At 30.9% G+C, this 22,693-nt stretch overlaps 1 protein-coding gene across 1 annotated transcript; it reads left to right on the plus strand.

Annotated features, from left to right (window-relative positions):
• The first annotated feature begins 24 nt into the window (after nt 1–24).
• On the plus strand, nt 25–3,053 carry LOC128185113 (uncharacterized). Its single transcript, XM_052854791.1, has 3 exons — nt 25–727; nt 1,089–1,355; nt 3,034–3,053. The coding sequence occupies exons 1-3, from the start codon at nt 91–93 to the stop codon at nt 3,051–3,053; spliced, it is 924 nt and encodes a 307-aa protein (XP_052710751.1). The 5' UTR covers nt 25–90.
• Nucleotides 3,054–22,693: the final 19,640 nt, after the last annotated feature.

Here is a 22,693-nt window from a genome sequence, read left to right on the forward strand (position 1 = left end):
TGGATTTTTCAAGATTTAAAACAAAATGCCCAAGCACTTGCATGTAATCTTTGGAAAGAAAACTTCACCTTATTTGAGTTAGATGAAGTAATGCGACAAAAGGATGATTTAGAATTTGCACAGCTTTTGAACCGTCTTCGTCACAATGAGATGACTTCTGAGGACTTGGATATAATTCACAGGCGCATCATTGCTGAAAATAGTCCAAATTATCCACACAATGCTCCCCATCTTTTCACAATGAATGCAAAAGTAGATGAATATAACAATAAACTTATAGAGCAACTTCCTGGTGAAAAAGTCATTGTTAAAGCTGTTGACAGTGTCCTTCAAGACCACAGTAAAACTGTGAAAGACCGACTACTCAGATCATTGCAATATCAAGATGATGTAAGCAAAACTGCAAATCTCATGACAAGACTAACTCTAGCCATTGGAATGATATATGACATTACGGTTAATATTGATGTTACTGATGGCTTGACAAATGGTTCATCATGTACTGTATTTCTTGTTGAAAACAGATTACCTGGTGTATCAAGGCCAAGTATTGTGTGGGTGAAGTTTTTAGATTCTGCAGTAGGAAGAATAGCTCGACAGAAATACAGACATCTTTTCCATGATGATGTTATGGATGATTGGACACCAATATTTGACTGTCAGCGATCTTTTGTTTTCAATTCAACTACATATCAAAGAATACAGTTTCCTTTAAGACCAGCTGCTGGTAAGACAATTCATAAGGCTCAGGGCTGCACTGTTGATGAAATTGTAGTAGATTTGTCTCAATCAAGGGTAAGGAAAACACCCCACATTCATTATGTAGCTCTTAGTAGAGTTAGATCTGTTGACAAATTGCATATTCTGAATTTCAATGAACAAGCATTAACTGTTGATAAAAAAAGTTGTAGAAGAAATGGAAAGAATGAGGAAGGAAGCACCTCTAAAACTGTGTTATCTTCCATTGTACAAAACAGAGCAGAACAAACTAAAAATTATGTTTAATAATGCAAGATCTCTTCATAAACATTTCACTGAAATTAAAAATGAACCCAATGTTTTAGCATCAGATGTTATTGGTTTTTCAGAAACAAGATTAACCATCAATGATGAACAGAATTTTATGATGGAAGGTTACTTGACTTTGTTTAATCATGAAAAGAGAAGTCACAGCTATCGTCCTCATCATGGAACAGCATTATACGTTAAAGAAGACCATTTGATGAAATGTATTTCAAAATTCAGCAACACTTTGCTTGAATTCATCATAGCTTTAATACATTTCAGAGACCTTGGAGAAGTGCAGATAATTGTTTTATACAAGTTCCCTGCATGTTCTTTTAAAGAATTTGAACGTGAAGTTATGTTGCATTTAAAACCTTTTGTAGACACAGAGAAATTGATAATTCTTGGAGATTTCAATTTTGATTTGTTTACAGGTCACAAAGAATTTCTGAACTTTATGAACTTGAATTTAAAATGCACACAATTGGTAAAAAAGGTAACTCATGAGTCGGGTTCACAACTTGATTTGATTTTCACAAACTTTCCTCATTGTGAAACTGATGTGATTGAGGCATATTGGTCAGACCATAAAATGATTTACTGTACATTTACTTTTTTAAATCTGATATAAGGGACGCACAAGTATTTATTTCCCCTCTCCCACCTACCTTTGTGCCAGTGTCACTTAGTGACATTTGGTACATTGATTACTGTATACAGGGTTATATTCGCCCTAGCTGTGTTAATTATTTTCACCCTTTCACGTAATTTTGCAACATTTAAAATTCTCCCCAGTCGCAGTTTTATTGAAGAAATCATACCATGTTCTTTTAATTTACCCCGTTTTAAATTTGTCTACCTCTAAGATGGATGACGGGGGGAAAATAAAATGGGGCGAATATTTCCCTGTATACAGTATCTGATAGGCACCAATTACTTGATGTAAAATCTTGTTTCTTATTAAACATATGTATACTTTAAGGTCAGACGACACGTTCCTCAATTTCAGATAACTTTTTCCAGGAATATGTTAATGGTTTACTACTACTTTGACAAGCTTTCTTGCAAAAAATTAGGGTACCTTACCACGCATTTCTGCAAAATACTTGAGTATGCAATTTCCTGTATAATCTTCTTGAAAATACACTTGAATTGCTAATATAAAAATAAATACATGTACAGCACAGCGAATTTCACTATATAAGAATTATATCTCCACCGGGGCTAGGCTTTGAACTCACGACCTCTAGAACCTATACACTTCTGGTTGTGTGCGGCCACGGTTCTAACCACTCGACCATCTAGACACATAACCAAATCCAAGTAAATTTTGAACATTCTTAAAGTAATTATAAAATTAATATTTTTTATTGGAACTCTTTATTACGAGGAGATAGAAAAAAATTCTTGAGGAACGTGTCATCTGACCTTAAACTAATTTTATATGCATGCATGGAATAGCTTAAAAAATTGCAAACAACTCATTAATAATCACAAAACAGTTGTACTAAACAGGAATTCTTCAATATGACTTTTTATTAATTTTCAACAGACAATTTATAAATGTACAAAATAATTGAACATTGTTACTGAAAATTCATGTGCCATTAATGACAATCATTCATGTAAAAAAAATGATGATCATTGTATGTTAATTAATACTTATAAATTATGAATATACTGTATTGATGTTTGTGACTTAGTTTTACCCTTGCTATTTATATTCTTTTCTTTAATGATACATGAATATCATGAACTTGGTACTTTGAATATACATGAAATTTTTTGAGATTACATGAATTGTTTACAAAGTTTAATTTCAAGAAATTAATGACTTCTGGTAAATAATGATTAGAGTTGTACTAGAAATATACACTTGCATCAAGTAATTGGTATCTTTGATATATGTTTAACACTGTATTCTATAGTTTTATGAAGTAAATTCACCGACTATTACCTCTTCATGAAATAATTGCTGTATAGAAAAATTGTAAATTTATTAATGTTACTGTGTCATGTGTCATTTAGTCCCTGCAGAACAATACTAGAGAACATGAGAATATAAACTTTTACAGTGTATGTGAATTCATATTTCTTCCAGAGCAAATATAATAACAATTTCAGTGTCAATATTCTTATCATACATGAAATTCAAGTCTTTATGTAATTACTTTGTAATCAACCTAATGCAGTATTGTACAAATCCCAATTGCTGAGGCTTTAAACAGGCTGTGTGGTCTACAAATTAACCAAATTCAAAAGATGCACCTGAAAATGAAATACATGTACTTGCAAAAGTTCACACACTATATTAAAAACCATTATCTTTGATTTTATTCAGAGCTCCCAGAAATTAGATTACTTATCATGACCATACAGCATACTTATTGATTTTTGTTTAAGTCACTTGTTTATTCTTGAAGCTAAATTAGAATTTGATACATGAATTTTGAAAGCACGTGCAGCTCAGTTAGAGATTTTTTTTTCTCATATATATCATTTACATCATTTTATTTTGAAATAATGTTCATTGTATATATGAACTTATATGTTTAAGTTTATTGTATTTTTGTATTTCAAAACAGTCAGAAATTCCTTTAAACATTTACCTTTACTAGCTCTAGTTACCTGTGTAGAATAGGAATGCAACATGCTTAATCAGAGAGATACCTACATCTCATTCTAAGTTACTAGTATATTGCTGATTTCAGTTAACTCCATATTAATTGATATTTAATTTTCTCCAGCATTGAGATATTTAATATGTGACCACCATTATATTATTCTCTAATGAGAATCGACTATATATTAAACACGTATAGGCAGGTAAGTATCAAAAGAGGGGGTCAATGGACAGCCCGTAAAGGGAGGTAAACCTACCTCTTTTTAACATTACAATTTTTCCTATAAAAGAGAGAAAAAAAGGTGGATCACTATAATTTCTCATGACTGGTCTTTAAAATCAAAATTATTGATTGCAGAAAGATCTTAATCATTCCATCTTGGAATATTACCATCAAGTTTAGGTGATCTGATTCCTGCAGGTACTCCAATTAAATGTTACCTATTAAAAATTCTTTAAAAATAATATTTGATATTCAAAGTCAAAGTCTGTTGACCATCATATAATTAATTACTTTCAGTTGCAATCTTTCCGGTTTTCGCTTTCGTTGTGTATAGGAAAGATTTACTTCCGAGAGAACTTTAAAAAAAGTGTATATTTCATATCTTTCAAATCATTACTTTGATGTATTAAACTTCTCTCTAAACAAATGTTTGAATTAAGGTATTCAATATATAACCACCATATTTCGTACCTAATAAATGAATGGTCCAATATTTCCAATCATGGTAGCATTTTGAAGATGTTATCAAATAAAAATGCTCCACCAAAGGACTTTACAAAATTTTGATTATTGGCCAAATAATTTCACATTGAATTTTGCATTGAAGTCTATGGGCAGTGCATGAATTATATGATATTGTAAAATGTGATTTGAATTTCAAACAAATCTCTTGGTTGGAAATATGCATAAACACCCTCCTCATTAAAATATGAAATAAATGAATTTTTTACCGCAGAAATTTTGAGAAATGAACATTTTTCTACTTTTCATCAAGGGCAAAACGTCTTCAAAAACTTTTAATGTGCAAAATGACCATGCATCTCCTTTCATCTTATGAGTCTTGTGAATTTGGTTAATTTCAATTTTTAATACCTTAACTGTTTAAAAAGCATCTATGTTGACATGTAATGTTATTGTCAAGAACTTTTGCATTTCTGTCACAAAATTGTTGCAATATTGCATTATTTGATACTGTGTACATAAAAATGTCTTTAAGTCATATAAAATTTAGATAGTTCATTGTTAGTAAATAATGCTTCTTACTTTTTATTATATTATCTACATGTACTTATTGTCTGATAAATTTTCACCAAATCTCTTGAATTTTGTAAATAAATAAAAGTAAAATCTTATTCACATTTTCTGTTTTTATTATAACTATCTTAGCTAATGTTACACCCCCCCCCCCCAAAAAAAGGAGAGAAATGTTAAAGCATAATATTACACTTGAGAGTTGACAGTACAAGTGCTATATTCTGCAGAAATACTGAGATTGACCTCTTTATGACTAAATTGATAATGAGGTAGGCATTTTAAAAGCACTGGTTGGAAAGAAAGCCATTGTGCTTAGATCAAGCCCAATTAAAGAAAATGAATAAAAAGGGGAAGTCCATACTCTAACATCTACATGCATAATTCTAGCAAGTCAATGTCTTCCACTCAGGTGACCAATATGGCCCCTGGGCCTTTTTTTTAAAAAAATGTAACTTACGACGTCATGTGACGCCAGAGTCTAGACGAATGTCACGTGCAGTTTGACAAGCCTGATCTTAATTTTAAAAAACAAAATAAATATCTGCACTCGCCATAACGGTCGCACTGTCAACATATTAAAGATTTTCAAGCAAATATTTCTGCTATATTTTCTTAAACTTGGTAAGACAAAGACGAAAACTCACCGAGTCGACCTCTAATATGTGGCGGCCAACGGGAAATAACTCTATCTATTATCATAATAAATTCAGTACTAAATAGGTACATGTACCAACGATAACTTAAATCGACAAGTACCTGACGTTACCTATTTTTCTTTTAATAAAAAATATATACTAGGTATGGGTATATTTTATTATTAAAAGAAAAATAAGTAATGTCAGCTGCCTGACTGTGGTTAAATAATAGTATATTTTCCATGCTGTATTCTTTTATATAAGTATTTTGATATAAAGTTAAATATATTGTTAATGAGAAAAATATTAATTGTACTTGTATTTAAAAGCTAATTTTTAATGTAAATCCTGCTGTAATTTCTATTTGCCATTTCTCGATTACAATCTTCGGCCTATGCATTTTCTCTCTTTTGAGATTGGTAGAAATTGCATGATGAAAATTTTTTTTAGAATTATTTCATTGGTTGAAATGCTGTAAGAAAAAGGTAACGAAATAAGCCGAGGCTTGTCGAAAGATCAACCTTTTACAGTACATAGAAATACTTACAAATTGTCAATTAAAAGCATCGGTAGGAAGTATAGATTTCAGTTTGTACAAAACCTGGACCTCCCCTGCACTCACTTCAATACTGAACTCATTTCGGCTTTTACCTAGAAAGTTGCTCAGGTGAGCGATGTGGCCCCTGGGCCTCTTGTTATTGTTCTTTCGTTTTCTCACTTTTTAAGATTTGAAATCTACGAAAATTGTTAAATCGTACGTAACATCGATCATCAGAAAATGTTCTCCCTTGTGCCGAACAGTATATCAACCAATGAAATAAATGTAAATTTTCACATCATGTATTTTCTACCAATCACAAAGGAGAGGAAGTGCACAGCCCGGAGACTGTAAATTATTTCAACTCTTTATACCGTCTTCCAAGGAAGACGGTAATGACATGTTAAATCACTGATTTGTTTATAATGGTAAATTTATATTAATATAAGTTTTGTTCAAATCAATGTGCTTGTTTTAAAGTAAAATTACAGCTCATTTTCCTTATCTTATTAATTTTTTTTAAAACATAGTAAAATAAAAGAATACGCTAAAAGATTGAATCGTTTTACTGCAATGACAAGCTTGCGATTGCGTGTATAGGTGTTCCGGAATTCAGAATTTGCCTCATAAAGTCTAAATTAAACAATTTATTTTTAAAGGTAGGAAAGGTCAATAAAATTGGAGATAAAGGATATAAACAGGTAGTGAGAATAGTGGATGCACAGGCTCATTCAAACGGCAAATAAAACGTCTTTACTCTTGTAACGTTTAGAATATTTTCTACATTTGAAAGGAACTCGTAATATATCTTCATCAGGTCTAATGCTATATGCCAGAGCAGAGTGCAAATATGCCATTGCTTTAATAATCGTAGTAAAATAATATTTACAGTATTTAGTTTGAGTTTAAGGAACATCGATGGTCAACAAATTTTCTATCAGATCCTTTTTGTAGTTGGTACTTTGAAATTTTGGTCACACATTTGACAGTGAAATGTTTTCAAAAATATAAAAAAAATATTTTGTCAAATCTAAAAAGAAATACTTACAGCTGATGATTTTAATTTTATTGCATTTCAAAAATCACCAAAATATGCCATTTTTTATAAGAAAAAAACCCAAAAATATTACAAGAAATACGATATAAACTATTGTTTATTTAAACGCATAAAACATGTCGATAATCTTACTCATCTGAATATAAAGAAATCGTATGTGAGAAGCCGTGAATGATGTTACTTCGATTTGGAAATATGATACACGTTCTACAGACCAAGTGTGATGGTGGCTTTCAAACTTTGTCACTTGATTCCTCCCTCAGTCTGTGGTAAAACCTTAAATTCACGACTTTTCTGTATTAGCCTTAACACCTATTATGGAGAAACTTTCTTGACAAGAGTGTTTTACAATCTTCGAATGTTTTTTTTTAATTATTTGACCTCTTCAAATTTCGCCGATATTTCATGATCTTTATTATTTTTTTTTACTTAAATCCATCAGTATATATGTACTGGGCTGAAAGGGAACAAAATTGTATTACATGGATTAGTATATGAATACCACGGTTTGTTATGGTAACGTCAGAAACTTGTTTGGTTACCACATCCCATCATCTTTCTTTTTCTTAAAAAAAAAAAGAGATACTATTTTCTTTAAGTTTTAATTTTCCAATTTCAAAATGAAGAATGCTTAACAAAGGTTTTTTCTAATGGTCAGCACAAAAAAAAAATATCAAAGCGATAGTGCCTATACGCGAAACACAGAGCTCGCTTTGTGATTGTATACCTATTGTGTTTCAAATGACGTATTACATCTTGACAGCAGTTTTCACTTTCAATAAATTAATTCTGTTGAAGGTTCCGTATCATAACAGTGTGTCCTACATTCACATAATTCGATAGCGTATACTTTCATAAAATCAAATGTAATATTTTGTTTAGAATTTTGAAAATATAGAGCACAACATAAATCGATCCTCGCATTAATATGTATCATGTAAAGTTATTATACTAATTTTCATTTGAAAAATTTACCCGTCATTATTTCAGGTACAATCGTGAATATATAAGCAAAGACAGGTTAGCTCAATATTCCATGTGAACAATAGAAAGAAAACGTGACTGGTGTTTTTGTCATTATGGTAAGGTGTATTATTACGATGGAAGTACATAACACGAGTAACGTTAGAATTTAAAATTACAATATATAATACACGCTTTAATTTTCAATCGCAAAAAAATGGTAATTAAATAACAATTGAATGACTGTTCCGCTACATGAGAGCATTTACTGGATCCTACACTTACTATTAATAAAATTTATTTTCTTTTGAAAAATAAATCAGATTATTATAGCAATGAACAAACCTAACTGCACTTTAAAAAAATCTGGGTAATTTTATTCTTCGCCTACATTGTGACGTCAAACTTTTTTCTCATTGCGTCACATTCTACAATGGTTGAAGACTGATTATAGTCTATCCTAAGATATTTATGCAGCACATTTGGACAATTTTTGATAAAAATACACTTACCTGTGAAAGAAGTGCAATTGAAATAATTGAAAGGGATATTTTCCAAGATAATTTTATTGACACATTATCATCTTTCACTCGGAAAAATTCATAGGAACAAAAACAGATTCTTTACGGAGATTTATAATGGGGAATGTTTACATCTTTTCTCCATTCGGAATACACTCGGAATACATCGCGCAATTTATCAACGTTATCATCTGGCCTTGCCTCAGTACAAAATCTCCGTACACATCACATTTTTTAGCATTGTATTGAAACCTGATAAGCTAACAGGGGCGTTTCGACTGAGAAATCTTGGAAATTTTTATACTTTTGAATGAACATAGTTTGAATCCTGAGGTATTTATAAATATCAAGCAATTAAGCAAAATATGAATCCAGAATATCTTGGGACAGAATATAGCTTGGTAATCAGGGCGAAGGAAAATTGATTGGAATGCAGCCCCGTCAGGCTTCCCATTCAAAGGATGTTCGGCAGACCGAAAACAGGGAATTGGTCGGGAAAGCTTGTCTACCGGGTGGGACTAAGAGGTCGAAACTTCAAAACGTACCGGACCAATCAGACCCGAGGATTAGCGGAGTCAGCATCGATGAAGTACTGAGCTGCATCTGTATCACAAATGATCCTCCCTGAATAAACACAGACGATTCAGACATTAATATCCCAGAGGGGAGATAATGGCGTGGTCTCATGAAACCAACAACCGGTTGAACAATCTTCAGCAGCAATCAATATTTAGAATCTTAGCTGGCAGGCCCGATTACGGACTCTGAGCAAAAAATCGAGTACCATTTCTCGCAAGTACATTGTGACGTCATATTATCAACACATAAAATTATAGACGAAAATGACTGTTTCTTCAAATTTCATGCATGTGTATCAGTGCTGCAAAATCCATAGTTATGTATTGAATTTTTCCTAATTTGGAATCATGGTTCTGTATAGTGTCTAGAGTGAATATATAAGCTAAGAATTGTAAATAACCACAATGACTGTTTTATATTGGGTATAGTTTTTTAGATAAACATCAAGTTAATGACCAGGAAAACAAAATTGTTTTGAATAACGGTCAATTGTCTTTCAAACCAGTGAATCAAAACAAAATGTTTGATACCCAAAAATTGCTAGATGTTGTTGTTTTTTTTTCATTTACATGAGCATTTACTTAGTAGCCCATCCCGACCAATCACCAAAGATGCTAAAATATATGGCAAATGTAAAAACTGCTGCTAGTCGATCACATCGATTTTGTTGGACGGAATATGATAGACAATTTCGCATCAAGAAAGCAAGAAATGATTGTATTCCCTCAGGCCTGGAACCAAATCGGTCAAGAATTATGGCTTTTGTATATTTATTCACCATCAAGCGCGCCAGGGGAACAATTGCCACAGCGGAATGCATGCTTTGACTTTAACAATAAGGGTTTTTGTATTCTACAATATTGTCATTATAGTCTTACCTGTTTGAAATGTTCTGGTAAACACCCGGCAACTAAATGTCATGAAAAATATCAAAACAACAGAACAGTTATGTCGCAACCAAGCTCTGACAATCCCGTTCCTCACTTTTTTCGTGGTCCCATACCACAAATCATCAAAACACAAGGAACAACACCTATTTATTTGTGTAATATGTATCTTTACCTTTCTTATTATCCTTATTATTATCCTAAAACTCTATAACTTTAAATATGGTTTTAAAATAAACTACTCTTGTCCCCGTTTTGTATCAACCTGTGATAACTTAATTTCAACCAAACACCACCCAGAGGAAGCAAAACAAAAATTATACTAAGAAATTGAATTAGGTCGTGTTGCAGGTCCATTCGTTCAAGTACCTATGCATAATTTTAGATTATCGCCTATAGGCATTGTTGATAGGAAAGATGGGGGTTGGCGTTACACCGTTAATCATTTCCTGAAGGAAGTAGTGTGAATGATTTCATTGACCCAGATTATTGCACGGTTCATTACACACCGTTTGATGGGGTTCTAGAAATGGTTGCTAAGTTAGGTACAGATTCTTTTCTTGCAAAAATGGACGTGAAAATCAGCTTTTCGTTTATTACTCGTACATCCAGCTGACCAAGAGCTGTTAGGTTTTAAATTTAACAATCAGTTTAATTATGATATGTGCTTCCATACGGGCTGTTCAATAAGTTGTGCTCTATGGGAACAATTTGCTAGTTTTCTAGAATGGGGGACAATAACAAAAACAGGTAAAGATACATTAAGTCATTACCTTGATGATTTTATTTTTGCAGCCAAAGATATTAAAGGGTGCAAATTATTAATGTCAAATTTTCAGAATACTTATAGAGATTTTGGAATTCCGCGAGCAGATGAAAAAACAGTTGGGCCTGAAAAGTAATTGGTTTTTCTAAGCATAGAAATCAACGACACAGAAAAACTGGTTATAAGTATACCTGAGGATAAATCTATTGCTCTTAAGGGCAAGATCTAGTAAATGAAAGGTGCATTCAGGTTTATGAAATTCAATATATAATTTTTTTTGGTGCTTTTATGCTTCCTAACAATATTTTTGCCAAATGATCTCTGTGTACATGATGTGTTTAGAATATGTTTTAGAACTACCAATGATTCAATTATTAATTGGTTACAATATAGAATTCTCCATAGAATTCTTCCTGTTAAATATTATCTTAAGAAAATCAGAATTACTACCTCTGACTGCTGTACGTTCTGTAATGATATGCCTGAAACTATAAAACATGTTTTTGCAACTTGCAAGAAAATCCAGCCTCTATGGAATGCACTTAGTATACTTATTTATGAGAAATGCAACAAAAATGTTAATTTTGATGTTAGTAATGTATTATTTGGTGTTTATCCCCTTGTTTGGGAGAACAGAATTCTAAACTTTGTAATCCTATATACAAAACAATATATATTTTTATGTTTAAAACAAAGTAAGACGCCACATTTTTTAGGGCTTTTACACTATTTAAATCAAAGATACAAGACTGAAAAGTATATTTATATTCAGAAATCAGAAATTGATGAATTTGAAAAAGCATGGTCTCCTTGGATTGATTTTATTAATCATCTGGCAGTTTAGAATTAACATGTTTACAATAATGCATCAATTTAATATTTTTATGTTTTTTGTTTTTTGGTATTCTGGTTTTTTTTTTCTTTCTTTGGTTTGTTTGTCTGGTTTTTTTCACATGGATTGCAGTTTTACTGCATAGGCATAACTATCACAAGCAACTACCCTACTCTTTATTTTATATTACAATATGGGATGAAAATATTAGTATGTGAGAAGTGAGAGAGTAAATGTTTCATAAAATGATTTATATATTTAACCTTTGTTTACAATAAAAAAAAAAAAAAAAAAAAAAAAAATATTTTTGTTTTACATGGTGTAAAGGGGCTTAGTTAAATTTTTGGTAGACACAATGAAAAATCGTGTTTTAAACAACAATTTTCTATGAAATATGAAGGAAAAAAAGTAACAAATCTCGGAGTTTTGTCCATTTTGACTAATGAAATATATCTTAAATGCCCACAGTTGCTCCAAAAATGACATTAAACAAGCTCCTGACCTCCTTTTCAAAATGATGTGAAATTGAATATAGGTACCGGGATTATTTTTCTACATAATTCCTTTAAAGCACGGGAAAAGATTTAACAAATCAATTACGACGTCATTATGGTATATGACGTCATTATGGTTTTAGCTCCAAAAAGACAGTTTGGAATCATTTACAAGATCTTGACCTTAAGCACAGTATATTACAGATTTTGGCAAATCCAGAAATAACATTTATTTAAAAAATTTACAGTCACTGGTAGGTACTTTGAATTTTTGCGCAAAAGCAATTCCGACAGCTCGTGCTTTTAAATAACAGTCTGTGACGCAATGTGGGGTATTAAGCACTCATCTCATTTCATAAGTGTCAATGAAGGTATGAAAAGTGGCCTTCGTGTTTGGCTAAGCTCTCTTGAACAATTTAACGGAAGCTTAATTTTTTAGAAATAAATTGGCTTTCCGATTTGACCTCCACCTATACACGGATAGTGCAGGTTATCAACAACTTGGCTGCGGCTTTAATTTACAAGACTAGTTGGTTTATTTCTAATGGCCTCATGATTGGCAGGACACAGATATTATAACCGATATTACTTTTATAGAACTAATACTAATATTTTTGGCAGTTATGCTTTTTAAAAGCCATTTCCACAATAAGAAAATTATGTTTCATACAGACAATTTTGCTTTAGTGGCAATTCTCAACAAGAATACATCATCATCGAAAAGAGTAATGCACTTGGTTCGCCCTTTAGTTCTTTATGCTATGATTAATAATACATTTTCAAATCTAGGCACATAAGTGACTAAAATAACTCGATCGCCTTTTCTATTTCTCGTAAACAGTGGACAAGGTTCAGATCGCTCGAACAAGAAGCGGACGTTCATCATTTGCCCATTCCAGAAGATTTCACGAGGATGATATCAGAGACGATATAGAACTGCTAACACTAAACTATGTAGCCTCAAACACAAAAATTTCATACAATAGTAGTTAGAGAATTTTTTTCAAGTTTTCGAAAAGACTATGGTTTTTTCCGAAATTTGAGGTCCTCCAGTTTGTTTACCACTTATGTGTTTTCATTGCTCATATGTCCCTGAAAAGTGTAGCATATAGTACAATATCATAATATTCATCTGGAATAAGTTTAAAATGCAAACTTTATGCACCAACGTACTTCCTAGTTATAAAACTTTAAGAAGGTGTTAAACGTTCACGCAAATCAATTGACCATCGTTTGCCTATAACTCAAGATATTTAAAAAAGCTCATATCAAGTTCAAGCTTTGTTTTGGTCATCTCATTTTAAAACCTTCCAATTTTGTAACACATAATGAAATGTATAATGTAATGCCTACTGTAATCTATAATATAATGCACAATGTAATGTTTTATGTTTTAATGATAGGGCTAGCCATTTTACAAACGGTAGTCCTATGGCCGTGGCCACGTTCGCCAACAAAATAAAACATAATTATATTAACATTGTACATTTGCCTTCATTTTCTATAATAATGTGAAATAACATTAATAGATAAATCGATAAATTTCACCTAGTCAACTATAAGTCCAGATGTTATCAAAAGATAAAACACTAAGCATTCCAGGTGTTTTAGCATAAGTACATTGTTTTTATTTACAGCTACTATTTTATTTTTTATATTCATCAGTATATTGTTCGGTCAAAGATGATGATAGCATAACATTGGTGTCATTTGAAGGAAGAAATCGAAGTTGCCATATATTATTGAGCCAATATAAATCAAAGAATTAAAGACAAAACTTATACGGTTCCAAGAATCAATGCGCAAACTACATGTACGAACCATTTTTTAACGAGACCGGGTCTAAATTGTTCTCCCCTAGATTTTTGATTAATTTCTACTGATATAATTATAATTTTAAGATAAAAAAAATAAGACATTTACAAACACCGTTTGTTTAAGGCGTCATCTCAAAGTGTGTCAATATTTAACATATATGACCCTATGGGATTTTGCTTGAAGTGTATCAATTTTGCCCATTTTTTACATTTTTTTTAAAACTTCTGCCCTAAGGATTTCTTTTTCTGTTCTACATATCAAAGTTATTGCTAAAAGGCATCAAATGGTCAAACAAAAAAACCTGTTACCTTCTGGTCTAATTAAGTTGTTTTTGTATGCCCAATTTCCCAGATTTTTCAGATAATGGTATTTTTTTATTTGACAAAAGCGGAAACGGTTATCTTTATAGTATAAGTAAAACATTCAGACATATTTAAGTAATAAATAAATATATAACATCAAATATTAAGGGTCATTGATATAAAATACATGGAATATATGAAAATACTTGAAATATATGAATTGAGCTTTATTTAGGCGGGTACAGAAAACGTGAAAAAGGGCAAGGCTTGCTGAGCCCTCTTCACGTTTTGACCCGGGTCAAATATACATGTAGCTTATTCTTCGAGGCATTTATGTTTTTTACACAATATAATATCAATTTTACGTCACAATACAAATGAAACAACGCTGCGCGAATGCGTGCGTACTCCACATACTCGGCCTCGTTAAGAAAACAAACTAACATAAACAATCTTCTGTTGTTAGAATCAAATCACTTTAAAAAAAACTTATAAAAATATATTAAATTTTCTAATTAGTAGTTAAATATTAATTAAGAGAAAGAATTTTCTTTTCATGACGTTCAAAAGTCCCAAAATGATAGTGCATTTGAATTATATTACTTTAGTTAATTTATTGCCTTTACCGATACAAGGTAATCCGGTGTCTAAATAATATAAAATATATGGAGTTTTTTTTTCCATTCATATATAAGAAAGCTATACCAGGCTTCGAATTTCCAAACCAAATCTAATTTACTGTAACTTATTTACAAAGTCACGAATAATTCCCGATGAACTTAGAATGATTAAGAGTAAAGACTAAGAACACATTTAATCATACTTTGCTTTATCAGGTATTTATGTTCACCCAATAATCAAACAACGCTATTACATATAGTTATGTCAGCTGGAATAATAAAAAAAGGATTGTAATTACAATTTGGTTTTTTCCAGTATTTTTTTATATTAGTTTTTTTGTTGCTGTTTTTGTTTGTATGGGTTATATTTTTGATGTCTTTTTCGGTCAATTTGATACTATATTTTATTCAGAATATTTATGTGTAATTAAGACAAATTAGTAAAAGGAACAATCGACTGAATATCGGATTAAGGTAACGTGTCGTAGATTGTCACACTATTGTTATCCTATTGGTTGAAACAATATTACGCATTGTTACACAGAGTATAAGGAAAAGATTTTGGCTTGGAACTCATTTTGCTTAGGGAAGCGACTGGGGTTATTTTTGAGAAAAATTACATGAACGTAAGTTTCGGTTTTTTGTTAAATCAAATATAAAATATTCAACATGAGAATGATTTTTATAAGATAGATTGCCATTTTAATTTATGGATTTGTAAAATGATTTTCAATTTCGATATGCGATTTTGACTCTTTATTTTCTTGTAAATTTACTTATTTACTTTTAAGGATAATATTAACTTTTTATTATTAAGAGTATTTTATCAGATTATGTTATTAATATCATGAGTTTTTTAAACTTGATTTGGTTTTATTCTCTCGATAGCAGAAAAACACAGACAATTTAGAACCCCACCTTTTCTTAGCCATTTTGTCATTGAAAAAGATTCGTGGGAAACCAGAAAAGCCTCAAGTATGTCGCTTAATCAGACGGCAAAAGATTTCTTCGGAAAGTACCGTAAGGTATTGGACGACTTGTTTCAAGCAGACATCTTAATTCAATCTGCTCTCAAATATCGCGACTTCTACGGAGAATGGGGAATGATTTTTACCCGCTACGTCACTCCATATTTCTGGGTGTTACCTCTTTTTGCCGCCATTTTACTTATCAGGACCTTTAAAAGGCAGAATCTGTTTGGACCGATGCAAAAATGCCTCGTCATTGTTATTACCATCGATGTTTTCTTCGTTGTGCTAATTGGTTTGAAAGACTTGATTTTTAATGTTTTACAGTGGAATTATGGCTTTGTCGAATACAAGTTGTGCCTGTTTATGTTTGTTTTTATCCGTGCTCAAACTGTTATCCACGGAACCTCGCTCTGGATCAAATCACTGATGCTAATCCATCGTGTTCTCATGTTTCTTTCTCCCTTTAAATTCAGACAGTTGAAATTCAGATACATGTTGGTGCCGTTTATTTCATTCCATTTGATGGTTGTCATGTTGTATTGTACAATTATCATTGCAACGCCAATCACAAATGTATCCACCATACAGGAATATAGGCCAGGGACGCCATTAAAAAGGATTGACGCATGCGTCATGAAAAATGACCAGGAGTTTTTTAATGGAGCGTTCTATGTATTCATTCAGGGGTTCAGTATCTTTGTTCAAATAGCATACTTTACTACAATTCCAATCTGTATTCATTGTCTGTGTACGCTTTTTCTTATTCTAATGGTTCGTAATGAAATCAAAAGAATGTCATATTTTATACCGTTCTCTTCTTCAAAAGTTTTAAAGAAAGTGAGTTACTTGATTTTAATCAAGGTTCACATATATCTAGGTATTTCTTTCATTTTTCAAGAAACTCCAATTTACGTCGCATTTATCTTACCGAATTTTACTACACATGAATTACGTATACAAAATGCGAACTCGATTATCCATATTTACATGTACCTTACGTTTGTTTTAGGAAAGCCAACTGATCTGCTAATTTATGCAAGTCTCAGTCGTAAAGTGAAATCTGATATAAGAAATATCATTTGTTGCAGAAAGCCACAAAAAAGGCATTTAACATGAATAAATTTTCAACTGTTGTTAAAGTAAAAGTTGTTTAATGATAGCAAACTTTGTAAAAAGTAGTTATTATAGTTGAAGTAACAAGTGATTTTTGTGAAGTAATTAACTGTGTATTTACATTTTAAATTATATGTCCTTTTCGAAAAAAGCTAGTGTATTATGTAATGATAAATAATCCATTATATTAATCGTTGTTGATTTTTTTCGGTCTGCATTATGTGAAATATTATAATAATATGTAAATATCTAAAAATCACAAAAGTGATATTTGAATTTGCTTTTTAAAATCAATCTCAAAAGAAAACTATGATGTTTTGGGTCAAAATTGAGGTTTAAAAAATAGTAATTATACTTGAGTAAAAGGAGCACGTTGTAGGTATCATTCTAGGGAAAAAAAACAACAATTGTCTTAAGTATGATAACTTTTCAAAATCAATATGCATTTCAAAGGAATGATATCTCTAAAAGGAATATACTTGATTTTCATTATTCACCATTTGAAAATGTAATATGTAATTATGTGAATTTGTTAAATAATTATTAAACAATAATAACAAAATATTAATTTGTTGGTAAGATTTAGTGACGTGTTTCTCAACTACCAATTTCATTAAGTAAATAATATACGTTGCATATCAACAAAGTGAACCTGCATCTTTGTTTAAAAATAATATTCAAGTACTTTTTAATATTTTTGTTTATTCATACAGTTTGCATAAATCCGAAACTTGGTAAAAACAGCTAGTTTCGTATATAAATTTTTGAAACTTGGTTTTAATAGCTGTTTCATGTAATTTTTTGTGTTCCATGTTCTGGTTTGGTTAAACTTATTATTGAAAATTCTGCAATAGCCTAAGATACGTTTTAAAGACCTATCGTCATGCTATACATTGAAATAGATATTGTATTTGCAGGTTTGTTAATTTGAGACTTATTAATTGAAATTATTAAATTCTAATTGAAATTGTTGTTGTTGTTGTTGTTAAATTGGATATCTTATTTAGGTTACTATTTTATGTAACTATCTTAAAATATCTTTAACATTTAAATATCAAGCTAAACAAAAAATCTTTATAAATTTAAAAACTATAATGTCGCATCTTTTCATCATTTTGAAAAAAAAAAAATGAAAGCACATTATTCTTACTTGAAAATTATTGCGCATATGATTCAAAAATTGAACGAAAGAGAGCATGTTCCTCGTTATAGTAATCATCAATTATCAGCGACATATTAAACGACTCTACGTTGTCCCAGTTTAAACAATTTAAAAACAAACAAACATTGGTGGAAATGCTTTGTTAAACTATTGATATGTTTCTCTAGTGAGTTTCTTAACTAGTATATTTTAAAACCATTATATTATATTTTTCATTATGTTATGTTTTATATATATATATATATATATGCAATAAAAATTTTAAATCTTACCAACATCATTGTGACAATTTATAGATATATTTTTTCTAGCAAGCACTTTACATTCCATTTTGTTCGCTGCTTATTTTTTGCAAATGAGTATCAGTCAGAAACAACTTTAAGACTAATTAGTCATTTTTTTTAAAAAAAATTGACTAATTAATCTTAAAGTTATTTGATTTCAAATTGCTGGTAAACTGACACATCAAGACTTAGAGCATATGAAATTTGCCAAATGAATATGCCAGTGCCAATGTGACCCGTCAAGAATGAATGTTTCGAAAATATAAAATACGTCATACGACTGACCATAATTTTAAATCGTTTTAAATCAATTTTGTTATTGATGTATCTCATCTCGTAGGTCAGATATTTACCTTAAAAATATTTTCTTACAGGAAAATTTTTTTACCGTAGGAATAATAACACTTTTATAGAATCTTTCGACCGGAAGTATTTGATTTGAATTCATATAACATATGAACAAAGTCCCATAGAATGTCACAAACTGATAGGAAATTTTAATTTTAATTACCTGTCTGAACTACGTGGAGAAACAATGACAACAAAAATGGTTTTATATATTCACTAGGCAATGGTCTATTATTGGTATACATGACACTGCATCTGAAACTCGTGCATAGCAATGCCATTGTATCAGGTAAAGTGTTATACGCGTCGTTACAGATCGATTCTAGTATCATGGGGTGAAATTTGAGTAACTGTTGTCTATTCATAAATATACATTTTCCTTTGTACAAGACAATAATTCACTTCCGTTATAACTGCTTAATTATTTTATTAACTCTTACACCTCACCTTTGATTTAATTGACTCACTCATATTGAAGTTTTACTATATGACATTTGTCACTCGTGCTTAAGTGCTTATTTCTATTGTTTTCAATTCTTATTTATATTGTGTTATACAACATTGTCGGGAGAGAGAAATTAGGTTTCGGATTGTTCGGGTGTAGTTTTTGGATTCCCAGAAATCACCCATACCGACCTAAAGTTCAAATAAATTGTTTTTTACCATCTAAAGCATTTTAGTTTAATTGTCGCCGGATATATAGAAACACCTTATTTTCCCCGATGATACTAGTATCAGCACTTTATTTTTTTTTTAATGTACATGCAATGATTAAGGGAATACGAGTTTTGTTGGAAAAGTTCGCGGACAAGTTTGATTGTGAATGGACTATTTGCATGATACCAGCGAAACTTTTCAGATTAAATCCTGACGTATTTTCTAAGAAATATGTAGAGATTTGTTATTCTAATTGCACCATAAAAAATATTCAGATTAATTATTTTGATAAGATATGCTTCGCAGAGCATCTCAGTTTATATTTTTTAGAGCTCCGTGTCGTCATTGAATTTTGTGTCGTCACAGATAGATCTCCAATGGAGACCAAAAGGGTCTTAGATACTGCCATTTTTATAGGACAAATGTTTACAATTGGAATCACAGAAGTTTGAAAATGGAAATACATATCTTGAGCTCTTGCAGCACCCCCAGCGCCATACAGCCCTGATCTTGCACCTATGGATTTCGCTTTCAATTTGAAATTTCTTTTGAAAGTGGGTTAAGAAGGTACATCGACATTTTTTAGTACCGAGACTCTTACCGCACTTTGAAAAAATATATTTAGATTAGAAATTCTCGGATTGAATTTCTGATTTGCTAATAGTATGATAATTTGTTAACACTAGGCTAGTGAATATAATTTACTGTATTTGAGAACGGGGATATGGATGGGGGTGGGAGTTAAACAATATATAGGTCAATTACCAGTACATCAGTTAATTGAATTGAGAAAGAAGGTCCCTTATCCCTCATTTTCCCTTCCAAAACATATGATTTTCAGCAACATTTAAGATCGGAAAAAGAATTATGCTCTTATGTAAATTAAGTAAATGCAGTGACATTGAAAAACGAGCTGGCAAAATAATGATTTCTCCATTGGTATGTCAAAGAGTTATGTGCATTAACATTAATCCTTCCCTTCATATTTTAGTCAAATAAATTACTTCAATATAAAAAAAGAATCACATTAACAAACATTGAATTATTATAAACATAAAAATAAGCATTTGGATGCGGGTTCTCTTCTCGCACCGATCTTCTAAAATATCATATTGCCTTTGATGAACATACCTAGCGTATCCTTTTTTACATCATGTTTGTTTACAAGCACATGCAATAAGCCAGCTGAAATTTGTTATACATTGATCTCTATTATCAATATACAAAAATACATATTCGTTCTGACATAGCCAACTATACCAGATAGGAAGTTAATTTACTGCTTACTCAAAAAAAAGAAAATGCAGTTACTTACCGATGAAGTTTATTTCATATCTGGATAATTCAAATCTCACAAAGAACGAAAAGGAAAAAATTCTCATCTAGAAACTGTTTATTAAGTTAGCTTAGAATGCAATAAGTGCTTTTTTTTAAATAAATCACATTAAGATGAACAAGGATAAAGCGATCATTGATTGTATGTAAAAGTATATCAATTATTATGACTTTACCATAAAGATTTTTTTTTAACTGCGTTAATAAAGACAATATGAACGCACTTTGATTTTTTTTCAATTACCGTTGACTTGGTCCCATAAACAACGAACATTGAAAAAAAATTCAAAGTGCGTAACTTTTCAAAGTGCGTTGTAACGTGGGTTTTAAGATTTTTACTTATGACCCAAATTTTAATACACTTTTTTTTTGGGGGGGGGGGGGGGGCAAATATTTTAAAATTTTGAAATTTCAAAAATGTGTAAGTATTAAGATTATAATTTCCTTTTATCCACATTATCATGGACAGGTGTCCCATACCATCTTGATAAACGTTTATTTTATGGTTCTCAATATTTCTCATTTTTTTTCCAAGCTTCCTTAGATTAAATCACCTTCTTTTCCAATTGAACATAATGGAAAATAGCGTTTATTGTGAGATAAAATATTTTTAACAAATTTTGCATAAGATTTGATATCGAAATTAAGATATGACAATTAAATGATGATTTTGAATTATTATCATTTAAAAAATGATCAGCTCATCGACTTCCTTTTTACAGGGGCACATGCCAAAACGCAGTATGTCGTTATTTTATATTTCACTTATTCATGAAAAGTACTGTGCAAACTTCAAACAACTATGAGAGTGTGCTTAACGTCTTTTTTGATAAAAATACTTCAAAACCTTAGCACAGGGCGGTTTCACTGTATTTCTTTTTTGAGTATTGAAGCGGATCGGAATGTTGATACATGTTACTTGTTCAATGGCTGAAACTCTGATAACGAATCTATGTACACAGTTATACACAATTTAACAAATATAAGATCCACTACAAACTTTTGACATTCCCTAAAGAAAATCATGCATGTTAAATTACGTTCAAAAGCAAATGTTAGCTTGTTAAATAATAGTTGTGTTAGCCATTATTAATTGCACTTTATAAATTGTGTAATGGCGACATTGAACAGCTATATGTTGCGTCATAGGCCATCTTTCATTGAGTTTTAGTGATTGTGATGTATTATTGAGAATTTGATGTTCGTAACAATGACTTCTCTTAAATGCGCGAAGCGAATTAGGTCCGTCGACTTTAAACAAGGGTTTGTGATTTGTGTTGCTTTTCATAAAGAAAGTGCACTAAAATTCAAATCATTTATGACCACTATAAAGTCCCCTATTATAGAATTTCAATGGTTTTTTAACCTGTGGCTGCAAACATACATTCAGAGATTTTTCCAAAATAATGTGAAATGTCAAGCAGAGGACATATTATGTGGGAAAAACCGAAACACATCCTCCTCTCAATTATGATAACAATTTATACATATTTTATGATTTCTGAAAGTTTGATTAAAACAATCTAGCTATTTAAACAGCACGGGTATAAGAAAATTCAATTAAAAATGCATCTTTTTCATGATATCGATGTTATAGCACAGGAACTTCATAGCATAGCACTGGAATTTCGAGCCATAGTGTCAAATCTAATTGCACAACTTTTGCTTTTCATGCGTTATAGCATACCATAGCTTCCCATAGCAAACTATAGAAGTATATACAATGTAATTCTAATATATTTCTACATTAGTATATATAGTATTCTTGCTACTATGTCAAATTAGATGAATGACGTCACCTATCGACCTTGTCTAAGCTCGAATTACATAATTGTGATGTATTGTGCAATAAAATAGCTGGGTTGTGAAGATAATAAAAAATAATTTTAGAGTTACCCTTCTTAGACTAGATGTACATTTTGTAG

This window comes from Crassostrea angulata, chromosome 5 (assembly GCF_025612915.1).
Source record: "Crassostrea angulata isolate pt1a10 chromosome 5, ASM2561291v2, whole genome shotgun sequence".
Classification (NCBI taxonomy): domain Eukaryota; kingdom Metazoa; phylum Mollusca; class Bivalvia; order Ostreida; family Ostreidae; genus Magallana; species Magallana angulata.